Source organism: Aspergillus niger (assembly GCF_000002855.4).
Source record: "Aspergillus niger supercontig An17".
NCBI classification, from domain to species: domain Eukaryota; kingdom Fungi; phylum Ascomycota; class Eurotiomycetes; order Eurotiales; family Aspergillaceae; genus Aspergillus; species Aspergillus niger.
The window spans coordinates 161051-186676 of NT_166532.1; the positions used below are offsets into that span (position 1 = coordinate 161051).

Sequence of the window (25626 nt, forward strand, 5' to 3'; positions counted from 1 at the left end):
AAGCATCGCCAGGGCAATCGGTCCGTATTGACTTCGCAGGATCACTTTCGCCAGTGACCCGACCGGCCTCCCGAGTCGAAAAAGAGGCACAACAACGTGACAAAAGCTTAAACTTGGGTGGCTCCCAGGGGTTCATGGGGGGCCAAGCCCGGCTGTGCGGATAAGATATCTTAAGAAAAGCGACGGGCTGGCGTCCATCACGACGATCCTCTTTCTTCTCCCTCTTCTCGCTTTCGCAACCCGTCTCTTTTCCTTTCCTTTCCTTCCTTGCACCCCCAAAGGCTGTTCATCCTTGCAGTCTCCTCTCCCTACCTGCAAGAATGGGCTGGCCAGTGTGCAATTCGACCTCGGAAGATGAAACCAGTAGGCAACCCCCCCCTCTGCGCCTTGTTGATTGCGACTCGGGTGCGTGTCATTGAATTGGGCTGACGCGGACTTTGACAGTCACGGAGGTTGACCTCTGGGATGGCGGCATCACCTTCCACCAACTCTGCCTGATCATGGGCGGGGCTTTTGGTCTCATGGCTATACTTGTTTCCTTCTACCTGATTGGAATGCACGCTACACATTACAGCAAAAAGATAGAGCAACGGCAGTATGATTTCTCCTCACTCACTGGCACTTAGTCTCTTGCTGATAGCTGACTTTCGCTTCCCTTCACTAGTATCATTCGAATCCTGCTTATGGTCCCCGTTTATTCCGTCGTCGCATGGCTCGGTACCTACTTCTACAAGAACGATGTCTACTATGATTTGATCGGCAACTGTTATGAAGCGTTTGCGATTTCGGCTTTCTTCTCTCTTATGTGCGCATACATTGCGCCCGACTTGCATAGCCAGAAAGAATACTTCCGTGGAGTCGAACCCAAACCGTGGGTCTGGCCGATCCCGTGGCTTCAGAAGTGTACGGGTGGAGAGAAGGGCATTTGGAGGACACCGCGCAGTGGTTTAACATGGTTCAACGTGGGTGCCGACAAGCCAGAACGTGCGCGATCGAAGTTGTGCTAACATGGGCGCTAGGTTATCTGGGTGGGCGTTTTTCAATACTGCCTCCTCCGGGTCTTGATGACTATCATCGCGGTCGTCACGCAAAAGTTTAACCTGTACTGCGAGGAATCCCTCAACCCGGCGTTTTCGCATATCTGGGTATGTGTTGTGCGACTTTGTTACGAACTCGGCTAACATGCAATAGGTTCTCCTCATTGAATGTATTGCAGTCTCCATCGCCATGTACTGTCTGATCCAGTTCTACATTCAGATCAAAGACGACATCAGCCAGTATCAGCCATTCTTGAAGATTTTGTCAATCAAGTTGGTCATTTTCCTGTCCTTCTGGCAATCGGTAAGCGCAGCATTTTGCCCGCATGTCCATTCCGGTCGTCTAACCCATTTCTAGACTTTGATCTCCTTCCTCACCTCAGCCGGAGCGATCAAAACCACCTCTAAAATACAGAGTCCCGATCTCAAAGTTGGACTGCCGAACCTACTCATCAATATTGAGATGGCCTTCTTTGCCGTCCTTCACCTGTGGGCATTTTCCTGGAAACAGTATTCGCTCAAGAACCAGCCGTCCGAGATCACCGACTTCTACGGCAACGGCAAAGGCAGCTATGAGGGCGGTCCCTTCGGCGTTAAAGGCATACTCGACGCCTTGAACCCAATGGACCTCATCAGAGCGATTGGTCGCAGTTTCCGCTGGCTCTTCGTCGGCCGGAAGAGACGCACGATGGATCCCAGCTACCACCAAACTGCAAATGACGCCTTCAACATGAACGCTACCGAGAGCGGTATCGATTCCCACGGCACCGAATACGGCGGCGCAGGCGTAATGATGGCCGGTGGACGCTACAGTCCCCCCGGCGAAGAAGGACAGGTCCTCCTGTCGCACGCCCAGCCAAGCCCCGGTGGTCCCCCGCCTCCGATCGACGACGAAACGGACCCGAACCGCTTCTACAATCATAACCGACTCAGCGCAGCCTCCCTCCTGGAGCCAACAGCCACGCATACTGCCCGGCCGTACTCCCCTTACGAGGAGGACGCATGCAACCCCTACCTCGTGAACTCCCACCTGGAACAAGACCACTACCACGAGCCCGTCCACGCCAATCCACCTTATCCAGACCACCCCACCACAACGCTGCAAGAACAGCCTCCCATTCCTCTCCCGGAATCCTACCAACCCCCTCCCCCGAACTACGACAGTGACCACCAGCAACAACAACAACGAAGGTAAAGCGACGAGATTTGATTTCGACGAGCAACAAAAGAAACTCCGTTAACTGCGGAGTATGATGACCCATTTAAGTCTTCATGCATGTTCTTTCACTTTCTTGCGCGTTCCTCATCCTCCCTACTGGGTAAGAATTGAGAGCGCCACGGCTTGCTATCTAGCTAGCCGTGTTTATCTTTGTCTCTTGGCGTTGGCTTACTTTTATTCCCTGCCTGTCTGTTCTATGCATCTGTCGTATAATACCCTCTGAATTTCTGGGCTGCCTTTCTTGTGTTTGATTTATTCTAGCTATATGATATCACGGTATGAAGATTGAGCTTTTGATGAGACCGGATTGACTTACCTGGGAGACTTTTCTCTTGGTTGAGGGAGGTTGTTTATATATGATATCACTTCCCCTCGTCTTCCTTTTTTTTGTTTTCTTTCTTCATCATACTTTCTTGCTATATTTCTGTCTTTTTTGCGAAGATAGAGATTACATATTAGATACTTTCGTTGTACAATATTATATTTATATTAGAGATATATACCTTTGTGGCTGTGGTTGACTGCATTATAGTGGTAATAGTAATAAGTTATATATGTTTATGAAATGGGTAGTGGTACAAGTCTACATATACATAGCAAGTATAGCAGTCAGGGTATGATCATGCATTCATGGTTCGTTAAGACTCTTATCAGCTACTAATGTTGATTAACTCCATCTCACACCAGATACCTCACTCCTATCCATGACTCACCCCATCCCCAGTCGAAAAAGGTTCAGTGAACCGATTCTGCCAAGATAATTGTTGCGTTTTCCGCGACATCATCGTCCGTCTGACACTGTTCATCAGCGCAGTTCGTTTCCCGAGCTCGCGCATCGCGCTGATGCTCTGGCCGAGTTGTCCTAATAGGGAGACGAGGTGGACGTCGTTGCTCTGGGCGATGGCTTCGGCCGTGAAGGCGCTTCGTTCATCAGGGGTGAGAAGGGAGAGGTGCGAGAGGAGAGCGTTGATGTTGCGGAGGATGGGGTGGGAGAGGGTTGTTGTTGAGGTGGGGGTTTCTGGATCGGAGGTGGAGTTGCTCGCGACGTAGGATTTGATGAGGGAGATACGGGATTCGAGGGTCTTGATGGCGTTGAGGCGAGTGGTGAGGCTGGCGATTACTGTGTGGGGTGGTTTTGGTTAGTGATGGACTTTGGTTTTGGTTTTAGGTATGGGGGTGGTGGAGTGCTTACGTTCTTCTTCCTCGGGGGAGAGCACTTCTGACTGATCCTTGCTGGGTTCTTTGCCGGCTGATTGCTTTGTGAGAGAGGCCGTGCCTTGTGTGTCTGCGGCGGCGTTTCTGGCTGTCCTTGCTACTGTGTCGACGCCAATCATCTCGGCTTCCCCCGTTTCGACGGAGTAGGGCAATTCTCGGAAGCGAATCGTTAGGGATTGTTCCTCTCCATCAACCTGCATTGTCTTGCTGTTCTCTGTCGCATTTTCGCCCTCGTATACGCTTTCGTAGATTGTCACAGGGAGCTTGCCGCCGTTGGAGGATGCATCTTGTACCAGGGATGGGTGGAACGCGAGGAACACGGCGGACTCGTTGTGGTTGTGGAGGATCTGGCGATGGATTGGGAGGTGGACGGTGTTGGGGCCGGACGGGGGAGCAGTTGACCACCAGCCGACAAGGTCAAGGGCAGGAGCTTTGTGTACATCTTTGACTTGGAGGGGGTCAGCGCCCAGATGCATGTAGATGGTTGAGATACAAGTGGACGGGACTTACATTGCTTGACTCTCTCTACGAACCAGTCCTGCGGAATCTGCAGATCTCCATTGGGGCCCTCGTTCACAATACACTCAAAGACGTGTTCCAAGGTGATTTCGCGTCCGTTCTGCTGGCCTAGAAGCGCTCCCACTATAGGTCCTTGCTGAGAGCGGGCGGCATGGCGGGTGATGTGGTCTGAGATGGTCAGGAGGATCAGAGGGTGGAGCTGGATATGGAGGCCGGAGTCGGAGTTCTTCGGAGATAGGAGGGATTCCGGCTGATCAGACATGATGAACAATATGTCCTTGAAGGAGGAGATGGTATACCGAGGTGAAATGATAGGAGGAAGCAGTGATAGTCTGGAACTTATCGTCGGGGAAACTGGCGGAGATGTCATCGGTGTTTGTCCCGTTTGCAACCAGCTTTCCCCGCCGCCGAGGATAAGAAAGCCGTTCCTGACTTGCCTTCGTCGTCTCTCGCTTCCCCACGGATCGCATCATCGTGGATCTGTCTGGAATCAACATGGCCGTCCCATCTACTTACGATGAGGTCCGACAGCACCTGGAACAGGTGCAGCGCGAGCCCTCCACTCCTCTGGATACGACTCTCCTAGACAAGTTGAAGCTCGAGCTTACCGAGAACGTCGATCGCAGAGTCCCCGCCACCCTTTTGATCCAGATATCGCAGCTTCTCCCCGTCCTGCAGGAGGACCCGACTCCTCTTACCGCTCTTGGAGTCAAGGCTACTACGTATCTCAGCTTCGCTGACCTTCACTCCGTCGATCCTCCGATCAATTTCATCGCCGGTTTCAAGGCCCCATCGGAACCCATCAACCTATTGGCTCTGTCATTGCTGCGCAAAGCAGGTCATGTCGCTAGTGATGCTGCCATCGTTGCCGGCGATCCGGAATTGGTCTCGTCTCTGGTGGAGCTGTGGCTTTCGACCTCTTCCACAGCGGTAGCACAGGCGGCATTTGACACAATTTGGGAGCTGTTGGAGGTTGACTCGGCCAGTCCGCTCGAGAATAGTGGGCATGAGGGAGAGGAGGCCACCGGTGGACAAGGGCTCGTTTGGAGACGAATTTTCACGGACAAGGATGTTTATGGACTGCTATTTTCCCTCTGCAGTCTCAAGGAGAATGGATCCGGAAGTCTGTCCAAGCGCGACAAGACTGTAGCCCAGGGACGGTTGATGGGACTGCTTGTGAAGGCGGGTCGACTGCATTGGGATATTATTTCGAAGCCACAAGTGCCAGAAGTTGAGAGGAAATACCAGAGCAATGGCCTTCTCCATTTCGCTGCTTGCCATATGGTCGACAAGGATGATGTGCTCATGCATATGACTTTGATTAACTTTTTTCATGATCTCCTGGAAATTGATGCGCCTGGCCTCATCGCGCGGACCATTGTGCAGTCAGCGTCCACCTTCTCCTCTCCCGCCCTGGATTTCCTTATTTCGCATAAAATCCACAGTACGCTATTGGAGTATTACTTGGATGAGTCAAAGCTGGACGCGGTGGACCTGGCTTACCTGTGCGGACCTATCATGACTTACGTTGCGCAGTATGCTGAGCTGTATCCCAACCACTTCCTGCAAAACCCACAGTATCTGCTGGACCGGATACTATCTCGCATTGCTGCTTCGGTGGCGGTTTCATCTTCCCAATGGGCGCATGGTCCAGTTCCTAGCGGGCAGTTGAACGTACTCTCCTGTCTGCCCCGAGTGTTGCTCGTGGAAGCCAGCAAGCAGGGATTGAACCCTGTACTGGCCTTGCCAACCAGTCCTCCCAACAAAGAGGCTTTGGACGTGCTGGCTAAGATCCTCCATGGCCCAATTAAGCAAGACCTTACAGACTCGATGGAGTTGAACGCATCTGGTCAGATGCCGACAGACTGGCACAAAGAGGCTGCGGCCGCCCGCACGCTGTACTTCATGTACACTAATCATCATGCCAACTTCTGGACTGATGTCGTCGCGACGGCGGATATTCTCGCTATGAAGGATGTCTCGTTGGCATCGATATCGCTCATGAAATCTCTCATCACTGCAAACTGGCAGATCTTGACGGGCGAAGTCACCTCGTCTGTTCCCGGGACCTCCCGATACCAGCTTCCCACCGAACAAGCTTTGGAGAGTTTGTCTCCGGCTACACAAGGTGTTCTTCCATCATCGGGTGCTTGGGCAGCTCTTACGCCTCCAGCCCTGACTATTCTCTTGCCATATCTGTTCAAGCCTCCTCGCTCATATGCCGAATTTGTCGGGGGCGGAGCAGGTGATTCCCAGCATGCGGTCTGGAAAGTGGCCACGGCGAAGTACGAGGTCTTGGTGGCGCTGTATGACTGTCTCAAGGAGAACGGTGGACAAATGGAAGGATTCGAGGATATCATGCGTACTCTCCGGCAACGGGTGAACGAGGGGCCATGGGGGCCTGTATCCCAGACTACGAACCAGGTTGCCACTATTGGCCTATAAGGCTAGCGCTGCGGACATGCCCACCTCACTGGACGATTTACGATTATGCCATTAGATACCTGTACTTTTCATCCTTCAGAAGTTCAGCAATGAGCAACTAATTTCAACATCAGTAATAAATAAATCCTACATACTACGTAGTAAAACTACTAATAGTAGAATAACTTATCACCATACGCCCTCTGATTGGCCCATCCCAGCCATCCCAGGGTTCCCGCCCCGGTACCCTAATTACCCAATTCGCGCAGATCTCCGCAGGCGGTGAGCCAAATGCAAGCTCGGCCGGAACTTTTTTCTCAGCCATTGGATCATGGCGCTGTGAACGCCCGCCAGCGCTTCGGCCTTTTCCTTCCTGGACATTTAACAATCTGGCCCCAACGGAGCCATCCTCAACCGATTGACAAAAAGGGGGCACATTTGCAGTGAATATTATCACCGCCCGGCATGTCCCGATTCGGCGCAAAGAAAGGCAGAAAGCTCCCCGGAGCCGAATTCACTTGGGAGGCAGATCCCAGCGGAGAACCTGATACGGCGCCGACGCCTTTGTTCCCGGTATGTTTTGGGCTGATGTGATGTGATGTGATATATTTGCTTCTTTGTCCGTTTGCTTTTGTGACACGGTATTTTCTTCGTTGCTGTTGCGTCTACCAGCGTCGTTTACATCACCCTGTTGCTATAGCATTCTGGCTTGCTGTTACTTCTTCTTCTACAATAAGAGAAAGGGACAGGTTCTAATCATGTCTCTCTACAACCAGAAATACACCGTCCCCCGCGCCAGACCTCTCACCTCGCAGGAACAATTGCAGGTGGATTTCTATCGTACTCTCCGGGAACGGTTCCACGATGGCCCGTATTACTCGATTCTGGAGGGGGCGGGGTCGACGATGAAGAAGGATAGCGCGGCGCGGGTGAACTTCGATCCGTTTCATGGCATGCCTAGTTATTCGGGCAAGTATCAGAAAAAGAAGAGGGCGTTGCCGAGGTTACAGGGGAGACAGTATGGTGAGTTTGTCCATTATTTTTCATGAACGACGTGAGAGATATGTGCTAATGAGATCGTCTTTGTAGTGATGAAGTTCTTCCCCCGGGAATTGTGGCAGACAATTCAGCCGACGTTCAAGCCCGATGCCGCGATGGATGGGTACGTGCCGCAGGTGGCGCGGGCCGGGGTGAAGCGGGGATTCGAGGACGATGATGAAGAGGAAGATGAGGATGCGGCGAAGCGGGCGAAGGCTGGTGGTGAGGAGGGTGAAGGAGCTGAGGATGATGATGACGGGGACGGGGATATCCTGGATCCGGAGGAGGAGCAAGAAGGGGAGGAGGAGATTGAAGATGATGACTTTGAGGATGATGATGATGAGATGGGTGGGGATTATAACGCTGAGCAGTACTTTGATGGTGGTGATGATGAGTATGGGGATGATGGGTTCGGAGATGGTGGTGGTGGAGGGGAGGAGGATACTTATTAGATCGAGCTGGATTCTTGAGATACCCTTTGTTCAAAACTATTATTCTTTGTCGGTTGATCTTATCAATCTAGCGATTACTTTGGTTTTTCTCCTGAGGTTGATTGGGTAAATTCACGCCATTGCCGGAGTATCTGACGATATAATTATCTATCTAACATTAAAGTAGCACAACAGCGCATACACCAAATATTCTCCTCCTCATAACTACCTTAATACACTACAATCCTATCTCCAACACCAGCAATGCATACACAACCCCCTCTATCTACCCTCCAATATGCCTACCTTATCCTCTCCGATCCTCGGGATGACGTCATCCCGCTATTCGCGCCAACTGGACGATCGGATCGAACCCCTCAAGCCAAACGAGGGGAAGGAAAAAAAGAGACCCGCGAACGATAAGCCCACCCTATCCATTGAAGAACAGCACCACCACACCACACTACTACCAGGGAGAAATAGGGGGGTAGTAGATAGGCACAATGGACGGCAACCCATCAACCCCACCGCGGCGCTCAGCTCTCGTCCTCTATGGCTCCGAAACGGGCAATTCGCAAGAAGTCGCCGAGGAGCTGGGGGCGCTAGCGGAGAGGTTGCATTTCCATACGCATGTTGGGGAGATGAATGAGTATAGGCCGGTGAGTTTATACCTTTCAATTCGTTACGCTTAGTTATGTTTTACGTGGATTTGGATGTGAATGTGGGCGTGCAATGTATGCTGACGGGGTGTGTGACGATGTATAGGAGGTCTTGAAATCGCATACGCTCGTTATATTCGTTGTCGCGACGACAGGACAGGGTGACTTCCCGGCGAATGCAAGGTCGTTTTGGCGGTCATTGTTGTTGAAGAGGCTTCCGGGGGATTTTCTGGATGGGGTTCAGTTTGCGTCGTTTGGGTTGGGGGATAGTTCTTATCCGAAGTGGGTTTTGTTCTATCTCATACAAGGATTAAATGGGAAGAAGAAACTAATTGACTGGGTTGGGCAGGTTCAATTGGGCGGCGCGCAAACTGCATAAGAGGCTGTTACAGCTGGGTGCGAATGAGATATATGATGCTGGGGAGGCGGATCAGCAGCATCCCGAGGGGTGGGTTAAGCTATCGATGGTTTGCTGCTTGGGGATGGCTTTGCTAAATGAGTGTACAGGCTCGAAGGGACGTTTATTCCATGGTTGACAGGTCTGCGTACACATTTGCTCGAGACGTATCCGCTGCCTGAGGGGCTGGAGCCGATACCGGATGATGTTCAATTGCCGCCGAAGTGGATTCTGAAGCTCCAGGAGGGGAATGCGGCGACAGCACAGGAAGGACATGCAGTTCCTGGGACACATGAGAACCTGCCCGCGCCTGAAGAGAACCCGAAGTTGACTCGATTGGATCACGACCTGCGGCCTCTGCCTGATACCTTGACGGCAACACTTAGGGAGAATAAGCGATTGACTCCGCAGAAGCATTGGCAGGACGTGCGACATGTATCCCTTACGGTCCCTGAACATACGTCCTACGTCCCTGGGGATATGTTATGCATTACCCCCAAGAACTTCTCTGCCGACGTGGATGCTCTGATCCAAATGATGGGTTGGGAGGATAAAGCTGATCAGCTCATCTGCTTGGTTCCTAATAGCCATATCCCCGCTGATGATCTCCCTTTGCCACCTATTCGGGGTCTCGACTCCTACCCGCAGTTGACACTACGGGCACTTCTTACGGACTATCTCGATATTCAGGCTATCCCGCGTCGGTCCTTCTTTGCGGAGATTGCGCATTACACGAATGATGAGATGCACAAGGAACGTCTACTAGAGTTCACATATACCAGTCCCGAGTATCTTGACGAGCTCTGGGATTATACTACCCGTCCGAGACGAAGTATTCTGGAAGTCTTGCATGAGTTTGACACGGTCAAGGTGCCGTGGCAGCATGCTATTTCGGTGTTTCCCGTTCTTAAGGGGAGACAATTCAGCATTGCTAGTGGGGGCGAGTTGAAGAGGGGCCCTGAGGGCGGCACCAAGTTTGAACTGATGATTGCCATTGTTAAGTACCAGACCGTCATCAAGAAGATCAGACAGGGTGTATGTACACGGTATATATCTGCGCTTCGACCCGGAAGCACTTTGAAGGTACAACTGCAGCGCGGTGGACTCAATTCCTCCGTCAACCAGCTAGTTGGTCCAACCGTCCTGGTCGGCCCCGGCACCGGTCTGGCACCGCTGCGATCTATGCTCTGGGAAAAAGCAGCAATTATCAAGGCATATCAGGAGGAAAACCCCGGGGTTGAGCTCGGCATCGGACCTACGCTTCTTCTCTACGGCGGTCGCAACCGCGAGGCAGATTTCTTCTTCGAAGATGAATGGCAGCAGCTCGGCCAGTTGACCAAGTTGAATGTACTCACTGCATTCTCTCGAGATCAGAAACAAAAGGTCTACGTGCAAGATGTGATCCGGCAGAACTATGCGCTGCTGTTTAAGCTGCTGCATGACATGGCGGGGTCGGTGTATATCTGCGGTTCCTCCGGACAGATGCCCAAGGCAGTAAGGGAGGCGCTGACAGAAGCATTCCAGCACGGCGCAGAGGTGGAAACCGATCGATTCAACGAACAAGGGGCCGAGCAGTATCTGCTTGGCATGGAGAAGACGGGACGGTATAAGCAGGAAACTTGGTGATCCGCCACTAAGAGGTACCGTCACATGTGAAGCGGTTATACAAAGTACCATCAATGCCTATAGATAGAGCGATGGCATGTCTGCCATATCCGACACCACGCGGATAGAGGAAAACGAGCACAATATACCCACATACTCAATAGAACCAACGCACCCTATGAGGTCATTTCAATACCTTTTTACCCCACTAAACCTGCCAATCTGTCGTACAAAGTCCCATCATAGAAGAGGCTAACCTCGGCTGGCGGCGGAAGAGCAGCAAGTGTGGATGGAATCTCGGCCCGCCTCGGGGGACTCTCCGCCCAGGTCACCTGTTTTCTGCCGCGGAAGGGCAGCTGCTGCTCCGACGGATCGGTGTCTCTCTACTCTTCCCTCAAAACGGCTTCTTGCTCGCCTTAAGAGTCGACGCCCCCTCACTGTCCCTTCCCCTCCATTGCCCCTTCTCTTTTGAAGTCCCTTTACCACATAATATTGTCATAATGAGCGGCTTGCGAATTCTTGTCCCCGTGAAGCGGGTTATCGACTATGCGGTGAGTTTTGGTTTTTGTCGCCTCGTGCTCCTCCTGCTCCGTTCTCGGTGAAGAGTCACATCTCCGAGAGCAAAGTTGCCCGCACGCGCAGTTTGCAATTGTGCTCCGTCGGCACCAACACCTACATTCACCACACCATTATGATGTTATAGCGTACTATAGCAATATTGAGCATCACTGATAATGATAGGTCAAACCCCGCGTCAACAAGGCCAACACCGGCGTCGAAACCGCCGGTGTCAAGCACTCCCTGAACCCGTTTGATGAACTCTCCGTCGAAGAAGCCATCCGCCTGCGCGAACGCGGCGCCAAGAACCAGAGCCCCATGAAGGTCGAAAACATCCTCGCCCTCTCCGCTGGCGGAGCCAAGTGCGCCGATACCCTCCGCACCGCTATGGCCATGGGTGCCGACCGCGCATTCCACGTCGACGTTGGCGAGAGCCCTGATGGAGGTCCCGAGCCCCTGACGATCGCCAAGATGCTGCAGGGTGTGGTCAAGTCTGAGAACATTAACCTGGTGCTGCTGGGTAAGCAGGCGATTGATGGCGACCAGGGCCAGACCGGTCAGATGCTGGCAGGTCTGTTGGGATGGCCGCAGGCGACGCAGGCGAGCAAGGTCGATATCAAGGATGCGGATGGTACGGTGGAGGTGACGCATGAGGTGGATGGTGGTGTTGAGACGCTGCGGGCTAAGTTGCCTATGGTCATTACTACGGATTTGCGGTTGAATGAGCCCCGCTATGCTACGCTGCCGAACATCATGAAGGCTAAGAAGAAGCCTTTGGAGAAGAAGACGTTGGCGGATTTCGGTGTTGAGGATAAGAAGCGCTTGAAGACTCTGAAGGTTACTGGTAAGTTCACTTCCCTGCGTTGCACCCCCTCGGTGTTGTTTACAAACTAACCTGTTCCAGAACCCCCCGCTCGCCAGGGTGGTGGCAAGGTCGAGGATGTCGACGGCTTGATCGGCAAGCTGAAGGAGCTGGGTGCCCTGTAAATGTGGAGTAGGGCAGATGATTGGATACAATAGGTATACCTTTGTGTGTATGTTTACGACTAGACTCGCGTCCAGTGTCAGCTGAACCGGCTGGACCTTATTTCTCAATTCATTTATCACCCGCGGACCATGACCCCGACGTGTTGTCTGGCTCCTGTGTATTTACTTATGCTTAACTCTATCTGTGGCTGGCTATACCTGCTGCAGTGGGTCGACCGCACGAATCACTCATCGGGACAGGAGCAATTGCCTGTTAGAGTAGGAGAGTTCTCGATGAAGTACTATCTAGCTAGCTAGACAGCTGAACAGCTGAACTCGGGAGTTCATCCGGCAACTGAGTAGACTAGCAAACTGTCTCCAATATGACACATGTCTATCCCCCTGTCACGCTGACATATACCCACACGCACTAATAACAGCTAGTCGATTATATCCGTACGGGGATCCCGATCCGCTAGATGGCAACCAGTAGTCCAGCGTGGGACCCGGGCACCGGGAACCAGCCGGTCATCGAATCGGGATCTCGATGGAGGCAGATGATGGCTAGTTAGTACGGAGTAGTATCTATAGGGGGATGGTAGTAAACTGCATGCACTAGGATGAGTACTAGTTTGATTGAACTAAGCTGGATGGAGATATATTGTTGGATGTATACCATTTGTATAGATATACTATCTACCAGTAGATGATTAGTAGGCAGAAGGGAAGGGAATAAGGTGGATTTTATTGATAATAGGAATTAGTAGTAGTTAGTATATTGTTTGTTACTAGTAGGAGTTTAGTTTGATGTGAGGTTGCTCTAACTCTCAGGTTTATATGTATTTACTAGTTATATTGACTCTAGATCCTATACTGCATACTCACCCACACATGAAATCTAGATATAGTAGCATAGAGAAGTAGAGTTAACCTTCAATGCAGATATTCCACGAGCCAGACAAAGCAGACACACAGACACAAACCCAACTGCCGGACAGAGTGAACGACACTCCCGTTCGCAGTTCGCATCAGTCAACTAACTAACTACATTCTCCGATCGATCCATCATCCCCCCTCCCCTCCTATTGACAGAACTTTTTCCAATCCGATACATCATATCAGGCACGGTTGGTAGTGCGAACTCCAACTCGAACTGAACTCAAAAACTCAAAAACTCAATTCATCCACGGAGCACGAATGTATCCATCCACATCCATCTGTCTATCTAACTTTCTGATCCTTAGCTTAGCTAACGAACTGCATGATTCGCTTCCTTAGCTATTGATCCACTAGGGCATATGACAGGAACCCCAGCTATCCATCAACTAGGCTAGTGATAGTGTATAGAGTACACTAGTTAGTTCGTTTGGAAAGTCAAGCCGAAGTATGATGATCGTCGAATTGACTGGGTGATGGGTGATGGCTGAGTGTTTCGGCCGAAGTTGCCTCGTCTCGTCTAAGAATAGCTAGTAAGTAGTACGGAGTACAACACAAGGAGACAGGGATTGCATCTGTGGTTCAGCTGAGGTGAGCTGGACTGGAGTGGAGTGGAGTGTTTCGAATTAGTTGCCAGGGATCATGGAATGTTCTTTTCTATTTACATTTACTATCTATGGTTTACTATAGAGGGGAATATACTCACTCACCATCTGACTGTCCATCAACAACAGGTAGGGGTACAGAGAGACCTTTTTCTCTAGGTTACCTACACCCTACCCAAGTATGATAATAACCTTCTCTTCTCAACCGCAATAACCGCATCAATCTTCATTCCTCGTGGACCTACCTTCCTTCCCACCGATGGCATATGATATATCCAAACAAAAAGCTAAACCATAAAGCAACACGGGAAGTGAAAATTATTTTCTCGTTCTAATGCGCACATGGTCCTGGACCAGGTCCAGGGGAGATGGAGATGAGAGGTTCGTTCGTGAGTTCTGCTCCCGTTCCGTCCGTTTCCTCGGCTTCAATGACCCGGGATGATGAAACTCTGTCTGAAGGGGTGATGGTGGGTAGGTTGGGTTGGACTGGTCAGGTTGATCTAACTGTATTGAGTAGTAGATAATATCTTTGGTAGGTAATTAGGTAGGTAGATAGGTCTGTGGTACCTTTTGTAACAAGGTACTTTTTTTCCTTTCTTATTCTTGGTTTCTTTGCTCGAAACAATGCAATTGAAGGGGATGCTAAGTGAGCCACTTGCGTCAATTGAGTAGTATCATGTCCTGCTGGAGGTACCGGTAGGTAAGTAGGTATAGGTATAGTAGTATTTCAAGCAACGCATCTTCCCTGTCGTTGGTGAGGAGTGGAACTAACCAGACTAGACTAGACTATTGGATCTCGATTGGGGGTGGAGAAGAAGGGGGGGAAAGAAAATAAAATTGGACCTGTCAGGGACAGGATATTATCTATTTTTTCTACTTCCGGAGTAGTTAGCCAGCTATAGTATTTACTTCGATATTGACCTGGTGACTTGTTTACTTACTACCTACTTAGCTGCTGCTACTTACTCAAGCCTGCAGCTAGGGTTGGAGGGGATAGTGGAGAAAGGAAACATGAAACTAATGCAGAGAATTTTCTTTGCCTGGGCGACGAGAAGGAAATGAAGCGAGGGGACTACACCAAGTCAATGCGAAGGGATACAATTTACCCATCCATGGATGGGAGCCAGACAGAGAGCTAGTCTAGATACTAGTTAGGTTGACGGGCTGGCTGGTTTGGGGCTGAAGGAAGAAGAAAAAAAAGCAGCACCACTGCACGTAAGCAAAACAAATTCGCGGCAGAAGAAGCGATTGGACCTGTCATATTCTTCGGGTGGGAAGTTGATACATCCCTTGTGTGGGTGTTTTTTGTGGACGCAGGGATGAAGAGGGGAAAATTCATGCGGATCTAGTGGAAGTTAATCGGAAAATGAATTTTAATTTTTTTGATTTTACTTTTATGATTTTTTTTAGTTAACAAGGAAATTGTGAGGGTGGATTCTACGTTAGCAAGAAAGCAGACTAAACTAGACAAAGATTAGCTGGGGATCTGGCTCAGGGACTCTTGGCCCCATCGCCATCGCCATCGGGTACGTAGACGATGACGCTGTCATTGGGGGTTCATGGTTGAGGATTCTTCCACGGAAGGAAAGGCCTCATTGCGAGAACAGCAATGAACTGACATACAATGAATAATAGATTAGGATACAAGAATGTAGAGCAAAATATCTGAACTTCTACATCCGAACAGCCGACGGGCAAATTATGAATGTAGAGAAATCTAATCCGATCGGCTTATCGGGCGCGGCGAAAGCGATGACGCTGATGCTGCCATGATGCCATGCATCCGGAACCAGACTGAAGGAATCACTGCCTAATCGTCTTGTACTCCCCTTCTCTCTCCTCTCACACATCAGACTCTCTCCACTTCCTCGTCATCTTGCTGACTGACTTGACTTTCTGTACGCCTTTTCACCCGGCCGTTCCATCTCCGGCCAGCCACTTACTTCCCTCCCACTTCCCAGTCCAACCATGCCCTTCCGACCCAGCCGTGTGAGTATTCGTGCCTGGTTCGCATCCACGGCTCTCCAGACTTCTACCATTTAGTTCTTGTCTTCCCCTCTCGCATTCTGTGAGAGGATCCGTCCGTCTTTTCCCTTTCTGCTTGCTTGCTTGCTTGCTTTTTCTTCCTCCTCCTCCCCCCGACTGCATTAGCTCTCGGTCATACATCCAGCCTACATCTCTAGCACATCTGACCGACGGGTCCTACGGGTCGATCACCCCCCTCCACTCTGGGGTTACCTCTCTCCTCCTACATAAACTGTCCCTGCTCCTGCTTGCTGCGGACACGGAAATTAGCTGCTGTTTCATCTGGTCCCTTTTTTCACCTTCTCTCGGATATATTTTCAGGTTTCCTTTTCGTGGCCCTGGCGAGGCTCAGGCGGAGGTAAGCCGACCCCCGAATCCCATTTGCCCGTCCCATGGTTCCCCTCCTTCCTTTCCTCGTATGTCACCGGTTCTCCAGCTGCTCGCCACCCACTCAAGGCTCGGTCTGGAACGCACGGCTAGCACGGCGAAAAGCTCGAGGTCGTCTTGGGTTTAATAATATGGCCCTCTCCTACTTCTTCTGCATCCATACATGCAATTTTCTCTCGTCGCAGATCACTGACGTTCCGGCTACTATATAGTTGACTTGCATTCTCACTACTCTCCGGACCCGCATTCCTCGGTTGTCATCCCAACTTCTGTTGCGCCCGTTTGCTGCCTCTTATACATTCCTGGCCGCATTGGGACTTTATGTGAATTACTGGGGCCGTCTTCGTCTACAACTGCTACTGCACCCGCAATTATAGACTGCCTCATTACCCACTGCGCGGTCCTCGGGACTCCGTCCTGTGTTACTCTGCTTGGTAGGCTTGGTGACCCCACGGGATTCTGAGTCGCCACCATGCCTTCCACTCTGTGGGAGAAGACGAAAGGCACATCTAAAAAAGGATTCGATAAAGCATGGCATACCCTCGACAAGCTGGGCGATCCCGTCAACCGGCTTTCCTATAAGGTCGGCGCAGAGGCTTTCTGGCCCATGACCCTCGATAAAGAAAGCGATAAAGCGGCGCGCATTTTGCGAAGTTTCTGCAAAGATGGTTTTTATTCCAACGATGAAGCCGAACGGAAAAGCACCGACAGCTCGATCAGCAAAGAATCCGGCAAGATAGATCGCCCCAAGGGCAAGCAGCGGGTCTTAAAGAAGATCCCCGCTAGGGTTATACAGCGGGCTAAGGGTCTCGCTATCTTCACTACTATGCGCACAGGCCTCTGGGTCAGTGGCTCGGGTGGTAGTGGTGTGCTCCTGGCGCGGACCCCAGATACCAACGAATGGAGTCCGCCTTCCGGCATTATGCTTCATACGGCTGGTATCGGTTTTCTGGCGGGCGTGGATATCTATGACTGTGTGGTGGTCATCAATACCTACGAGGCCTTGGAGGCTTTCAAAAAAGTGCGGTGCACCTTGGGTGGAGAAGTCAGCGCTGCAGCCGGTCCGGTTGGGATGGGCGGCGTGCTTGATTCGGAAGTGCACAAGCGCCAGGCCCCCATCTGGACTTACATGAAGAGTCGTGGTCTGTATGCTGGCGTCGCAGTGGATGGTACCATTATTATCGAGCGTACCGATGAGAACGAGCGTTTCTATGGCGAGCGCATATCGGTTACTGACATTCTCGCGGGCAAGGCCAAACGGCCTCCTGCATCGATTCAAACCCTCCTCAACACCGTCAAAGCTGCCGAGGGCAACCCAACGGTGGACGAGAACTTGCTGCCACCCGGCGAAACCCCTGGGGATGTTGAGCTTGCGCCGGGACCGGGCTCGTTCGGAATTCCCGACCCGGAGGACCCTGATCCATTCGGTGTCAAGGCGCTGGAGGCGGAGGGTCTCTTCATTCGCGAAGCTGGATCAAAATCCAGACCATCGCAGGAAGCGTTTGAGTTTAAACCCGGCCCGAACAGCCCGATATTTGCGACTTTCCGACGGAGCATCGACAGCTCACCACGCAATAGCTGGCGAGCAAGTGTGCAGAGCTACGCCAGTATGGATCGAGGGACCCAAACTGATGATGGTCCTACGACTGCCCCGACCTCTATCAGTCGTGCCTCCTCCCGGAGCTACCGTGATGTATCCGACCGGGCCGAAACCAGTCCTTGGGACAACGAGGAGGGACGCTGGGAGACTGTCATCCCGGAACATGATGAATACCACGGTCGGGATGATGTTGAAGAGGACGTGGATCTGGAGGATGACGATGTGGAAATTCACGAGGTCAGCAGCGCCACTGTGTCGAAGCGCGAGAGTGCTGCCCATTCTCCTGTCCCGATTGAAGATTCCATCGCGCCTGTCGAATTCAAGCGTCACTCGCCTACCTTTACCAGGGCACGCCTTGTGACGATCCCTAAGCGGATTCCCCCGGCCCTTCCACCCCGGAACCCCCAGCGGACACCCGCTCCCGTCTCGACCTCGACTCCTAGCTCGCCTACGGCGAACCCCTACGCACACAGCCGCCGGCGTTCCGTGGCATCTAGTCCGGGACACGCCACATATGGGTTCACAGGGATGCCTCTTTACCACAAGAGCGATTCGGAAAGTGACCTGTCCTCCGCTGGCGCTCCCGAGTCGTCCAACAAGCCGTCACCAGACCGCGAAGAGTTCCACTCGGTATCCAGTCTGCACGACTCGGACGTGGCATCCGAGAAGGAGACCGAGGCCAAGGAGGCCAAGGAGATCGAGACCGAGGAGAACCACGAGCCATCATCTGATGCGAGCACTCCCACATATGTTCACGAGTCTGATGTCTCGCCCTGGGCGAAGTCTGACACAGACCTGGCACCCACGAAGACCATCACTTCTGATGACCACGTCAAAGTTGATTCTACGGCACAGCCTCAGGCTGTGTGAGTGCTAACAGCACATTACCGCCACTTCTTTGTATATATCCTTCTGGCATATTGTTATTGGGATTCATCCCGTTGCATATTGCATGTTGATTCCCACTGTGTTTCGGCTGTTTGTTTCAGAGCCATCAGCTCTTGTTGTTATGTTTTATGTCATAGTGTAATGCTAGCCTTAGCGTGCGTGGTGTTTGAATTTCAGATTGGGCATGGATACCTGGGCGTCTCGGGATGGATACTGGGACGTGGTAAGATGCTTGGAAGCGTTGATTTTGAGTTTGACAATATATCCCTATGTTTCTCTTCTCCACACCCTTTTACCGTAATGCGACAGCATTGTGTAGAGTGCATTGCCTTAATTAGAACCTACGAATCCTTGATTTGTATATGACACCCGATCACCATCGAGCCACCTACATCATGGCGCGCTCTCAGATCCTCCGAACCAAAACAGTAATGTCGATCGTCGCGCCTGAACCAAGGCTGATTTTCCCTGCTGAAGCGTGTCATAAAGTGAAACATACTTTGTAGATAAACTCGGCAATTAACTGCCACTTACCCCATACATCGCTACCGGAGAGTGGAGCGAGTGCACGGCCATCAAGTGAAACTGATAACCGGCGATCCGCCGGCTTATCGGCGATGGCGTTATCAGAGGGACCTTAGTAGGTTGCACAGTTCACTAGTATTTATTACTAAGTACTTCCTTCGCCTTGCTTATTGCCCATGATTCGTCCTTCTCTTTTTCTTTGGTTAATTGAACTACTCTCCATGAGAGTTCTGTACAGGTTGAGATAGACCAACCACCACCACCATGCCTTTTCCCTTTTCGTCCGCTCTTCTCGGCTATATCTTAACTACGAGCACTACTCTCACCTCCCTAGTCGCAGGACAGTATTACCCTCCGACGCCTGAGGATCTCACCGTTATTCATTCGGAGATATTCCCTGGTGCGAGGATCTCCTATAAGCAAGTGAGAAATACACCACCCTTCTCCTCAATCCCAATCTAACACCCCATACTAATACTATGTGACCAGCCCCTCGGCATCTGCACCACCACCCCCTCCACCCCCAGCTACTCCGGCTACATCCACCTCCCCCCACACACCCTTACCAATCTCTCCATTCCAGGAATCAGCATCTCGCAACCATACCCTATCAATACCTTTTTCTGGTACTTTCCTTCCCGCCATCACCACAACAATGATACATCCCCACTCACCATCTGGATGAACGGCGGGCCCGGCGGATCCTCCATGATTGGGCTATTTCAAGAGAACGGGCCATGTACTGTGAATACGGACTCGAATTCCACGGCCTATAATCCCTGGTCGTGGAATGAGTACGTCGATATGTTGTATATTGAGCAGCCGGTGCAGACGGGATTTAGTTATGATGTGTTGAGGAATGGGACGTTAGATTTGGTTAGTGGGGAGATAGATGTTAGTATTAGTGATGGTGAGAGGGATGGAGTAGGACAGAATGAGACGTTTTTGGTGGGGACGTTGCCGAGTCAGGATGTGCATGGGACGGTGAATGGGACGGTTAATGGGGGAAGGGCGCTTTGGGTTGCGTTGCAGGTTTGGTTGGGTGAATTCTCTGAATATGTTTCTTCTGTTGACGGGAATGGTGGTGGTGATGACAGGGTGAGTATATGGACGGAGTCATATGGGGGACGGTATGGACCGGCATACACGGCGCTCTTTCAGGAGATGAATGAGAGGATTGAGAGTGGGGAGGTAAGCACCGGGAAGAAGATCCATTTGGATACGCTGGGCATTATCAATGGGTGTGTGGATTTACTCGTGCAGGTCCCTTCGTTCCCTGAGCAGGCGTATAACAATACGTATGGGATCGAGGGAATCAATCGCACGCTCTACGACCGGGCTATGGATAGTTGGAGCAAGCCTGGCGGGTGCAGGGATATGATCATCGAGTGTCGCGATGCTGGCGAGCTCGGAGATCCCCTCATGTATGGCGACAATGAGACGGTAAATAGCATCTGCGAGGAGGCGTCGGACTACTGTTCGCGGGAGATCAAGAGCCTGTATACGAATACCTCCGGGCGAGGATACTACGACATAGCGCATTTCACGCCGGATGCAGCTCTCGTGCCTTACTTCGTCGGGTTCTTGAATCGCCCATGGGTGCAAAAGGCACTTGGGGTCCCGGTGAACTATACCATGTCGTCAGAGGCAGTGGGGAACAGTTTCGCCTCGACGGGCGATTATCCGCGAAATGATCCCCGCGGAATGATCGGGGATATTGGATACTTGCTTGACTCCGGTGTCAAGGTGGCTATGGTATATGGGGACCGGGACTATGCTTGTCCGTGGCGCGGCGGGGAAGATGTCAGCCTGCTGGTGGAGTACGAGGATGCGGAGAAGTTCCGTGCTGCTGGGTATGCCGAAGTGCAGACGAAGTCATCCTACGTTGGGGGTCTAGTAAGGCAGTATGGGAACTTCTCGTTCACGCGTGTCTTTCAGGCGGGCCATGAGGTGCCATTTTATCAGCCCGAAACGGCGTATGAGATTTTTAATCGCGCTCAGTTTAATTGGGATATTGCGACGGGAGGCATTTCTCTGGAGCAGAATCAGAGCTATGGGACGGAGGGACCGTCGTCAACGTGGCATATCAAAAACGAAGTGCCGGAGAGCCCTGAGCCGACGTGCTATTTGTTGGCGATGGATTCGACTTGTACGGATGAGCAGAGGGAACGGGTGCTGAGTGGGGATGCGGTGGTGAGGGATTGGGTTGTTGTTGATGATATTGAGGCTGAAAGCTCGTTCAGCGGTGTTGGTGATCAGCTGGCACAGGTCCCTTTGGGACATTGACGTTGGTTGCCATATGTTGACAGTGTTGGTGGATGAAAGTGATATAGATGGATAAAGTTAGTGCATAAGTGCATAGCTGACTAAGAATGAGCATCATTCATATATGGATAAGTCTGGCTAGCTCGATCCGGCAAGTGGCCGGCTGACTGCCTAAAGTGGAAGACTGGAAGCCTTCAGATTTCCATCAGTCCATCTCAATATCTCCATCTGGCTTGTCAAACTCCTATATCCACCGGCCGGACCCTTCTATTATTAACAGCGCCGCTATCACCCGGACAATCCGTATGGCATCACGGGTTGACCCCTCCATTGCGGCCATCGAACCTTCTCGAACCTTCTATTGGTCGACCGCTGCGGTCAACGTCACACGTCACCGCAGGCTCACCTGAAAGCCGCCGGCGTTGCACTATACATCAGCCCTCGTCCTCACACCTGGCTTTCTCCGCTAATCCTCCAAGTACACCCTTCACTGTGCCTTGATGTCTTGAATCAACATCTATAAAAACTGCATTATCTCCCGTTTGATATACGCTCGGATCGGATCGCGGATCGTTGAATCTTCTACGTCATTCGAGACTCTACTCCCCTCCCCTCGATACTTCCCATCTCACACCGTGGTGTGACTCCCTCGTGGTGTGCTTATATGGTGTCTGGACTCGCCAATTAGCGCCCTGCATCACATTTCTACCACGTCTGTCGATTTCGTGATTACGGTTCCTTTGACCTATCCTCTGGCCCTCACCAATCGACTCCACAATGGTTGCAGAAACGAAACTCTACGATGCCCTCTCGATCAGGCCCGATGCCTCGCAGGATGAGATCAAAAAAGCTTACCGTAAGGCAGCATTGAAGTACCACCCCGACAAGAACAAGGATAATCCGACCGCCTCGGAGAAGTTCAAAGGTATGTTCTGACTCTACTTACCCCGCCCCAGCCTCCCTTTTAGGTCAATGGTACTAATTTTCTACAGAGGTGTCCCAGGCATACGAGGTTCTTTCCGACCCTGAGAAACGAAAAGTTTATGACCAATTCGGCCTTGAATATCTCCTTCGTGGCGGTCCCCCGCCGACCAGCGGTGGTGGTGGTGCCGACGGCCCCAACCCCTTCGAAGGTGGCATGCCCGGCGGGTTCTCGTTCGGCGGCATGCCTGGCGGCGGCGGCGGCGGTACCCGGACATTCCACTTCTCGACTGGTCCCGGCGGCGGCGGCAGCGGGTTCCGGTTCAGCAATGCAGACGATATCTTCCGGAACTTTGCCAAAGGCAGCATGGGCGGTATGGGTGGTGGTATGGGCGGCGGTATGGATGACGACGATATCTTCTCAATGCTGGGAGGTGGGCTTGGCGGCGGTCGGAACTTCCGGAGTAGTCGCGGGCCTAGCGGATTCAAGCAATCGTCGCAGCGCGCGCCCACGCCCGAGCCCACGGTCATGGAGAAGGAGCTACCGCTGACGCTGGAGGAGTTGATGCGCGGTACGACCAAGAAGGTGTCTGTGAAGAGCAAGACGTTCGATGCGAGCGGCAAGCGCACCGTGCAGGATGTGACGCTTGAAGCGAATATCAAGCCGGGTCTGCGCACCGGCTCGAAGATCAAGTACCGGGGAGTAGGCGATCAGGAGGAGGGTGGCCGACAGGACGTGCATTTGATTGTAACTGAGGTAGGTTTTTCCCCCATTCATATGATATTGGTAAATATACTAACAGCCAGCAGAAAGAACACCCCAACTTCAAACGCCAAGGCGACAACCTCGTGACAACAGTTGAACTCAGCCTAAAAGAAGCGCTCACCGGCTGGGAGCGCATCGTACGCACGATTGACGGCAAATCCATCCGAGTGTCCAAGCCCGGCCCGACACAGCCCGGACATGAAGAGCGGTTCCCCGGACTGGGCATGACGATCTCGAAGAAGCCCAGCGAGCGCGGCGATTTGGTGGTTCGGGTGAATGTGCGGTTCCCGGCTAGCCTGAGCGCGTCGCAGAAGGACATTCTCAAGGACGTTCTCCCGTGATTCCTTTTTCTTTTTGATACTCCTATTGTCTCTACCCTATTTCTATTCCCATTTCGTCGGTCTGTTAGCATTATGGCGTTGGGCGTGCGGCTGGTTCCGTGATGAGTGATGGATGTGATGATGACGATGCAGTAGTAGCTTGGAATAAAAGCTTATATACCTGTATGAGTGATAAATTGGTTAATGTAATGCTACCATATTAAATCCCTACAGAATACTGTTCATACCTATAATTACACTATAATGGACACCGATAGAATAACTACCCAGCCTATCATATCATATCACATGTCCATCCGAAACAGGACCAGCTAGCTAGCTAGCTAGCTTATCGATAAGATAGCGGTCAACAACAACATCTCACCTCACAGCTCCAGCTCGCTCCATCTCCGCAAGACAACCAAACCAACTCACTACCAATCCATTCATTCACCCCCCCTCTTATCTCACCAATTTCCTTACCTACCTAGCCACCACAACCACCAACAATCGAAGAATTATAATAATTGAAAATGAAAACAAGAATAACCTACCTCCAACCCCCCTCCTCGCCATTCACCTCCACCCAAGCGACCCTCACCCCGTCATCACTCAAGATCAGCGATCTAGATGCTGCAAAAGAAGTCCGCGTTACGGTTGATCTGAGTGAGGTGGATGATGATGAGGTATATTGCCCTCTCTCTTTTTTTTTTTTTTTTTTTACTCCCTCGGTGTGATGTAATTTAGCTAATGCATGTGGAATCTCATCTATCTAGGTCCGGAGTATCTTGACCAATCTGCACGAAGTACATATCCGCTGGGCGAGGGAACAACCATATGGGATTGTTTCGCCGTTCGGGAGTAGGGTTTCGGCGGGGTTGGGGGTGGGTGTGAGTCCTCTTCAGGGTGGGGATGATGGGGATGGGGAAGGCGTATGTCGTCTTCTACGGAGGATGTTTGGGACGGGGATTGAGTGTGCTAATTATATGGTACGTTTTACATTTTCAGTTCTGGTGAGGTATGTACATGGGATGCTTATTCGGGATATTTATACATGTAGGACTCATTCACCAGCCCTCCCGTTGTCTCTACGCGTTTCGCGTCCACGTCCACGTATCAATTCCACTCTTCCCTGCCGGAACATAATCTTGGGGAGTATATAGTGAAGAATATCTGTCGCGAGGAGGGTGCTGCGTGCGCTGCGGAATGGGGTGCCGCTGATAGCATCGACGTTGACTATGATGCTGTGTCGCGGGCGCTAGTGGTCTCCGGGTACTGGGGCCAGCCTGTTACTCCGGAGGGATGGACGGAGGAGATTCGTGCGCCGGGGAGGGATCGTGATCGCGTGGAGGTCGGGTTGTTGGGGACGGAGAAGGCGGTCGAGGCGGAGGAGATTAAGGTTGGTGGGTTGTTGGGTGTTGTGGGTGTTGATAAGGAGTTGAGTATGTTTTCCCTTTCCTCTATTTGTTTGGCTGAGGGGATAGTGGTGTGCTAACTGCTCAGAACCAACGCTATTCTCCTTCCCCTCCAGACACCATGTCCTCCCTCGCGAGGCGACTTTCGACGTCTCCTTCCCCCGTCCGACGGGCACGCATCCAACCATGACCATTTCCCTGTCCCCGGCTGCGTTGGAGTACCCCGCTGCGCCGGAGGACACGACCTGTGCGCTGCATGCGTATCTGACGCTGCCGTCGTATATCTTCGGGGACAAGTACCAGCTGAGCACGGATGATCCGCTGTTCCTGGAGTCGCATCATCTGGTGGCGTTGCGGGCAGTGAGCGGGGCAACGGACCTGGAGGCGCCGGATTGGTTTGTCCCGCACTGGGGCTCGAATTGGCTGCTCGAGCTGGCGACGCCGTCTGCTGGCCAGGTGCCAGAGGAGTGGAACGTCACGGTGCCGCTGCATCTGCGGTACCTGCGGCCGTCGGAGAGTGGGTACCGCTCCGCGGGGGTGCCGTGGCCGGTGGTGTTCTGGGCTTGCACGGCGGAAGAGGGCACGAAGATGGGCACAAACCCGTTCGATCGCCTGAACCTCGGCTGGGATGGGATGTTTGGCCCACGGACGATGTTCTACCAGGTGCATCCTAGTGGAGAGAAGACCCGACATGTCGAAGACTTGGATGTCCCGGTGCTCCGGTTAGAGGAGGGCGGATTCTTCAGTAGCAAGACAGTGGAGCTGGGCACGATGGCAGCGATCGTCCTGGGATTGCTGTGGGTGCTGTGGAAGCTGGGTAGTGTTGCACGGTCTTCCGGACGGAAGAAGAGCGACAAGGAGAAGAAGTCGCAGTAACCCACCTCTCCCGCCCCATAGAATGTGTT

At 52.0% G+C, this 25626-nt stretch overlaps 11 protein-coding genes across 11 annotated transcripts; 9 read left to right on the forward strand and 2 right to left on the reverse strand.

Annotated features, from left to right (window-relative positions):
- Window positions 1-320: 320 nt before the first annotated feature.
- An17g00680 (uncharacterized protein) lies at window positions 321-2232 on the forward strand (the record flags this gene model as incomplete). The annotated part of the gene is made up of 6 exons (XM_059745426.1): window positions 321-405; window positions 445-595; window positions 665-962; window positions 1020-1145; window positions 1192-1341; window positions 1396-2232. 6 exons carry the CDS (start codon window positions 321-323, stop codon window positions 2230-2232), a joined length of 1647 nt encoding a protein of 548 aa, XP_059602802.1.
- A 550-nt stretch (window positions 2233-2782) lies between these two features.
- An17g00690 (uncharacterized protein) lies at window positions 2783-4252 on the reverse strand (the record flags this gene model as incomplete). Its single annotated transcript, XM_059745428.1, has 4 exons — window positions 2783-2839; window positions 2970-3366; window positions 3481-3919; window positions 3982-4252. The coding sequence occupies 4 exons, from the start codon at window positions 4250-4252 to the stop codon at window positions 2783-2785; spliced, it is 1164 nt and encodes a 387-aa protein (XP_059602803.1).
- A 233-nt stretch (window positions 4253-4485) lies between these two features.
- On the forward strand, window positions 4486-6435 carry An17g00700 (hypothetical protein; the record flags this gene model as incomplete). The annotated part of the gene is made up of 1 exon (XM_001398262.1): window positions 4486-6435. One exon carries the CDS (start codon window positions 4486-4488, stop codon window positions 6433-6435), a length of 1950 nt encoding a protein of 649 aa, XP_001398299.1.
- Window positions 6436-6879: 444 nt separating this feature from the next.
- On the forward strand, window positions 6880-7904 carry An17g00710 (hypothetical protein; the record flags this gene model as incomplete). Its single annotated transcript, XM_059745429.1, has 3 exons — window positions 6880-6987; window positions 7164-7437; window positions 7504-7904. 3 exons carry the CDS (start codon window positions 6880-6882, stop codon window positions 7902-7904), a joined length of 783 nt encoding a protein of 260 aa, XP_059602804.1.
- A 482-nt stretch (window positions 7905-8386) lies between these two features.
- An17g00720 (uncharacterized protein) lies at window positions 8387-10565 on the forward strand (the record flags this gene model as incomplete). Its single annotated transcript, XM_059745430.1, has 5 exons — window positions 8387-8542; window positions 8649-8824; window positions 8892-8990; window positions 9050-9265; window positions 9326-10565. The coding sequence occupies 5 exons, from the start codon at window positions 8387-8389 to the stop codon at window positions 10563-10565; spliced, it is 1887 nt and encodes a 628-aa protein (XP_059602805.1).
- A 479-nt stretch (window positions 10566-11044) lies between these two features.
- On the forward strand, window positions 11045-12089 carry An17g00730 (uncharacterized protein; the record flags this gene model as incomplete). Its single annotated transcript, XM_001398265.3, has 3 exons — window positions 11045-11095; window positions 11286-11946; window positions 12007-12089. 3 exons carry the CDS (start codon window positions 11045-11047, stop codon window positions 12087-12089), a joined length of 795 nt encoding a protein of 264 aa, XP_001398302.1.
- A 3193-nt stretch (window positions 12090-15282) lies between these two features.
- On the reverse strand, window positions 15283-16408 carry An17g00740 (hypothetical protein; the record flags this gene model as incomplete). Its single annotated transcript, XM_059745431.1, has 5 exons — window positions 15283-15403; window positions 15522-15788; window positions 15868-15916; window positions 16003-16097; window positions 16263-16408. The coding sequence occupies 5 exons, from the start codon at window positions 16406-16408 to the stop codon at window positions 15283-15285; spliced, it is 678 nt and encodes a 225-aa protein (XP_059602806.1).
- Window positions 16409-16493: 85 nt separating this feature from the next.
- Window positions 16494-18491, forward strand: An17g00750 (uncharacterized protein; the record flags this gene model as incomplete). Its single annotated transcript, XM_001398267.3, has 1 exon — window positions 16494-18491. The coding sequence occupies one exon, from the start codon at window positions 16494-16496 to the stop codon at window positions 18489-18491; it is 1998 nt and encodes a 665-aa protein (XP_001398304.1).
- An 807-nt stretch (window positions 18492-19298) lies between these two features.
- An17g00760 (uncharacterized protein) lies at window positions 19299-21320 on the forward strand (the record flags this gene model as incomplete). Its single annotated transcript, XM_059745432.1, has 4 exons — window positions 19299-19457; window positions 19524-19910; window positions 19968-20458; window positions 20486-21320. The coding sequence occupies 4 exons, from the start codon at window positions 19299-19301 to the stop codon at window positions 21318-21320; spliced, it is 1872 nt and encodes a 623-aa protein (XP_059602807.1).
- A 756-nt stretch (window positions 21321-22076) lies between these two features.
- Window positions 22077-23327, forward strand: An17g00770 (uncharacterized protein; the record flags this gene model as incomplete). The annotated part of the gene is made up of 3 exons (XM_001398269.3): window positions 22077-22224; window positions 22292-22977; window positions 23031-23327. 3 exons carry the CDS (start codon window positions 22077-22079, stop codon window positions 23325-23327), a joined length of 1131 nt encoding a protein of 376 aa, XP_001398306.1.
- A 512-nt stretch (window positions 23328-23839) lies between these two features.
- Window positions 23840-25597, forward strand: An17g00780 (uncharacterized protein; the record flags this gene model as incomplete). Its single annotated transcript, XM_059745433.1, has 4 exons — window positions 23840-23992; window positions 24083-24295; window positions 24367-24705; window positions 24791-25597. The coding sequence occupies 4 exons, from the start codon at window positions 23840-23842 to the stop codon at window positions 25595-25597; spliced, it is 1512 nt and encodes a 503-aa protein (XP_059602808.1).
- Between the last annotated feature and the right edge of the window lie 29 nt (window positions 25598-25626).